General features: G+C 48.2%; 1 protein-coding gene across 1 annotated transcript in view; it reads right to left on the reverse strand.

Annotated features, from left to right (window-relative positions):
• Positions 1 to 620: 620 nt before the first annotated feature.
• The window catches only part of Rorc (RAR related orphan receptor C), a 24,103-nt gene continuing 19,678 nt past the window's right edge, over positions 621 to 5,045 (reverse strand). Inside the window, exon 11 of the mRNA XM_013349840.2 lies at positions 621 to 1,998. Within this exon, the coding sequence (XP_013205294.1) occupies positions 1,846 to 1,998 (153 nt within the window). The 3' untranslated portion in view covers positions 621 to 1,845. The remainder of the gene's footprint in view (positions 1,999 to 5,045) is intronic.

Below are 5,045 nucleotides of genomic sequence, written 5' to 3' on the forward strand. Positions count from 1 at the left end.
GGTCCTCAGAACTGGGGGGGGGAGGGGGGGGAATGAAGAGGGAACTCTGGGGCTGGGGCAGGGTCTGCCACTGAGACTTCCTGGGAAGCTTGAAAGAGTTCTGACATCCTGATTCCTCCTGGGGAGCTAGAGAGCTCCCCGGACGCCGCTTCCACAGTTTGTAGTCTCTTAGACGCAGGGCAATTCTGTGCAATCTCTATATCTAAACGGGCCTGTGGGTATCGTTTGTCTGTAGTTCTCAGTCCAGAATATCTTCCTGCAGCTTAGTTTGTCATTCCTCCAGTGCTGGGTACCTGAGCATCAGTTTCCAAGTCTCCCCGAGGGACTGCTTGGTTTGGGGAAGAATCTGGGGGGCTAAAATTCCTATAAAACAGATGGATTACTGACTTGACACGGCAACAAGACTTCAGAGCAAGCGTATATCCTGGGTAGTCACATTTAGGTCTCCCACCACCCAACTCATGTGCCCTGCACCTTTGCACAAGTGTGCACATATGCGCGCGTGCGCGCACACACACACACACACACACACACACACACACACACACACACACACACACAAATTCCAGTCTTTAAAATCATTTTATAAAGAATGCACAAGTAGGGTTTTATGCTTATCTAGTTAAACCCTTCCCTGAGAGGAAAAAAAAAATCTCCCTCCCTCTCTGCTGCTGCTTCCACCTCCTAGGAGAGTCGGCAGCTTTACAAAGCCGAGAGAACTTCTGAGCAAGATTGTGGAAGAGAAACAGGTCCCTGCCCTGTTCCTACTCATTCCCCCATGCTGGAGTCAGTGGCCCACAGGCACAGAGCAGGGGGCGGCATTGCTCTCTTTCCTCATAGAGAGAGCGGGATAGAGGCTGAGGGCAGGGCATCCTCCCAGTGCCGGCAGGTCCTTGGGTGTCTCTGGCTGATCAGCGTCCAATCCTCTGCTTCTCTTAGGGATAGCTCTTGGGACAGAAGACAGCTGGAGCTGGGAAAGTATGCTCTGACATCCTGTAGACCTAAGACCCCTCGCCTCCTGGCCTCTCTGAGCTGTGACCTCAAGGGAGAGATTGTACCATTGGAAAAGTGTCTACAAAGGTGTATCACTGCAGGCAGAGTCGCTCTGTGCTCCATCTGTGTGTGTGTATGTGTCTCTGGTTAGAGTGTGCTAACAAAGCCTACTTTCAAAGTGCACACAGAGGTTCGCATTCAAATTCTGTCAATGATACTCTCGGCTTCCACTGTCGCCTCTCTCCACACCCGTTATCCTGGCCCCTCATTTCTACCCCATCATTACTCTTTATATATCCAGGTCCCAGAAAAAGGGCAGGGTGGCGAATGACTTCTTTACTGGACTAAGAAGGAGGAAGGCAGAAACATCTCAAGGATCTGGATACTTGTTATATACACGTCTTTCTGGCTGCTTGCTAGAATCCAGTCTGAGCTAGATCCATCTCCCCCAGCTGGAGTCCAAGGGGAAGTACAATGAGGTATTCAAAGGACTGTGTTAGCTTTCAAGCTCAGAATTGAGTTCTCTTCATCCTGGGTATCTGGATTTATCCCCCTGTTCGTTTGACTTGGTCATCCTACAGGCCTTTATGTCCCATCTACCCCACACCTTCCGGAAGCCAGGATGGAACTTATGGAAAATCAAACATAACAAGCCCTTTCACGGTCACCTGCTACTGTTTTTCTGCCAGGCAAGCCTGGGGGCAGAAAACCAGGCTTAGCATTTGCTCACTCCTAGGGAGACCACCCCCCAGAGAGTGCGAGAAGGGGGAGGCTGAGGGAACGGAGTCCAGGGAGACAGGGCCATCCATCAGCTGAAGGAAGCAGACAGTTGTCTGTCCTGGGGTCGCTTGGTTAGCCCCTCGGGGGCTCAAAGTCAGCGCTGAAGAGCTCCTTGTAGAGAGGAGGGAAGGCAGCTTGGACTACGATGGGGTGGAGGCGCTGGAAGAGCTGCAGCTTCTCCACGTGTTGGCTGCACAGGCTCCGGAGTTTCCCTTTGGGTGGCAGCTAGAGATGGGTTAGGAGGGATTGAGAGTCAGGGTTTGCCAGAGCAAAAATGTCTTCCTGCTGTTGTTGAACTAGGATACCCCTCCCTGATGCTCCCTCCACCCCCAGCAGCTGGTCCCACTGGTTAGATGTATGTGCATCTGGATTCGGTTTTGAAAGTCACATCTGCACGCTCAGCACCGTGCCTGGGTTAGCAAGGCCATGCTTGGCTGATGGCATACATGGCTCTGCCTACCCCCAAACTGACTTTACTGGCTCTTTGCCTTGGTTCATATTATTTCTTCCTTTTCTTTCTTTCTTTCTTTCTTTCTTTCTTTCTTTCTTTCTTTCTTTCTTTTTTTCTTTTTCTTTTTTTTGATTTTTTGAGATGGGTTTCTCTGTAGCTTTGGAGCCTGTCCTGGAACTACCTCTTGTAGACCAGGATGATCTCAAACTCACAGAGATCCGCCTGCCTCTGGCTCCCAAGTGCTGGGATTAAAGGCGTGCACTACCACCACCTGGCTTATTTCTTCATTTAGAATACCTTCCTAAATCTCCTTTGCTTCAAGTGTTATCTCCTCTGAGACCACCTTGCTTCCCTGCCCCTCCATCCCTTGCTGGGATAAAGCCCTTCTTCCTCAGGCTTCCTTCTGTGTAGTACTTGCCACACTGTGGAAAAGGATCAATTTGTCTGCCTTCTGCTCCATATTTACTTAGGTCCATCTGTCTTTCCCCACTAGGTCTCTTCTGTTCCTACAACAATGCTGGCACAAATGCCCGACAACGGCTTGTTTGAACTAAACAGAGTTTTGAAGCAGGTACCCAACATAGCAAACATAAATCAGTCTAGTCAGTCTTCCCCCGAAGGAAGGCACAGAAGCCCCTGGGACAGAGGCAGCGAGAAAGGCCGAGACGCCATCATTCCTATGCAACTTCCAGCACAACCCAGTGAGACTTAAAACCACCTCTTCATTGCTGTCTTCCCTTCTTGCTTAGCTCCCTTGCCGGCCAGAGGAAAGCAGCAGGTTGACTCCCCCACATATCTTGAATTTATTATCTTTTTGTGTTTTAGTGCTTTTGAGTTTGCCTGGGTTACTACAGTAATTTCTTTTATTCATTCAAAAGATATTTGTTGAGAAACTTGACAGATTTAGATGGAGCACTGTCAGGAGCTCCGATGTAACATCAGTGAATAGAAACTGTAGTTTTATTAGCTGTATACAGCATCCAGGGATCCCTAAATACAGCTATATGCTGCCTAACAACTTTTTGAGGAGCTATGAATCTTTAACTACAGTGGTTCTGTAGGGCTACAGGGGTAGAGGCAGTGTAGCTGTGTGTTTTTGTGAGTTCATCCTGTGGTCCCCCACAATGTGAAGCTGTGTTCTTAGAACATATTCCTGTATTTACAGAAATACCACTATATTTACAGCATACAGCTGTATTTATTAGTACTGAAGCAGGACGAGGGAAGGAGCCCTTCTCCTGTTGGGTAATCGTTTAGGGAAAAACCTCTCCTGAATGAAGGCTTGAAGAAAAACATTTGGAAACTCAGAGGGTATCCTACAGGAGACAGTGGCAGGTACAAAGGCCCCGAGAGATGGGACCAGCCATGGTCTGCTGAAGGACTAGCAAAGAAAGTGGTCAGAGTATGGGAGCCCAAAGAGTGGTACAAAGTCAGGTAGGAAGAAAGTAGGGGTGACATGATGGTCCCTTTGACCATAACACAGACTCTAGAGTTGAATTTTTGGCAACACAGGAGGGTAGGAAGCAAAAGAGGCCGGTGATGGTCTTGCCTCCTTAAAGGGGCCAGCGTGGATACTGAGTGAGTGCTGTGTGACTCTGACATGGCAGACAAAGGTAGGTTGGGAAGTTGAGTTAGGAGTTTAATAGTCTAGTGTTGGCTGATAGCTGGAATGTGAGAATTTTTTTTTTTTGGTATTTTGAGACAGGGTTTCTCTGTAGCTTTGGTGCCTGTCCTGGAACTAGCTCTTGTAGACTAGGCTGGCTTCGAACTCACAGAGATCCACCTGCCTCTGCCTCCCAAGTACTGGGATTAAAGATGTGCACCACCACCGCCTGGCTTTTTTTGTTGTTGTTGTTTTGTTTTTCAAGACAGGGTTTCTCTGTATGTTTGGAGCCTGTCCTGGAGCTAGCTTGCTGGCCTCAAACTCACCGAGATCCCCCTGCCTCTGCCTCCCGAGCGCTGGGATTAAAGGCGTGTGCCACCACTTCCCGGCTGTGTGATGTGTTTTTATTTTTTTATTCAATATTTATTTATTTATTATGCATACACTATTCTGTCTGCATGTATGCCTGCAGGCCAGAAGAGGGCACCAGACCTCATTACAGATGGTTGTGAGCCACCATGTGGTTGCTGGGAACTGAACTCAGGACCTTTGGAAGAGCAGGCAATGCTCTTAACCGCTGAGCCATCTCTCTAGCCCATGATGTGTTTTTAAAGTGATCCTTCTGGGTGTGGTGGTACATGCCTGTGATCTTAGCACTTGTGAATGTGGACGTAGGAGGATCGTTAGTTCAAGACCAACCTTGGCTACTTGAGACCCTGTCTCAAAAAATAATACAAAAGCTGGGTGGTGGTGGCCAGCCTGGTCTACAAGAGCTAGTTCCAGGCCAGGCTCCAAAACCACAGAGATTCCCTGTCTGGAAAAACCAAAAAAAAAAAAAAAAAAAAAAAAAAAATCAAACACAAAACACACGAAAGTGGATTCAACCACATTTGCATTCCAATGGCTTTCCTAGGCCCAGTCACAGTCTCTTTTTTAAATCTATTTTGCTGTAGATTGGAGGTTACATTTCTTAGGGAGAGATTGTTTGGATAACTTCTGTATCTCAGTACTAGCATGACTGTGTGCCACAAGGGCCTAAGAGAATGACTACATAGGTGGGTCCTTTACAAAGTAAATTTCCTAATGACAGATCTGAGTATGGCATGGCTCTAGTCATCGGGGCTCCCCATTGCATGGTTCTAGTTGTCGGGGTTCCCCATTGCATGGCTCTAGTCGTCGGGGCTCCCCATTGCATGGTTCTAGTCGTCGGGGCTCTCC

This window comes from Microtus ochrogaster, chromosome 21 (assembly GCF_000317375.1).
Source record: "Microtus ochrogaster isolate Prairie Vole_2 chromosome 21, MicOch1.0, whole genome shotgun sequence".
NCBI classification, from domain to species: Eukaryota; Metazoa; Chordata; class Mammalia; order Rodentia; family Cricetidae; genus Microtus; species Microtus ochrogaster.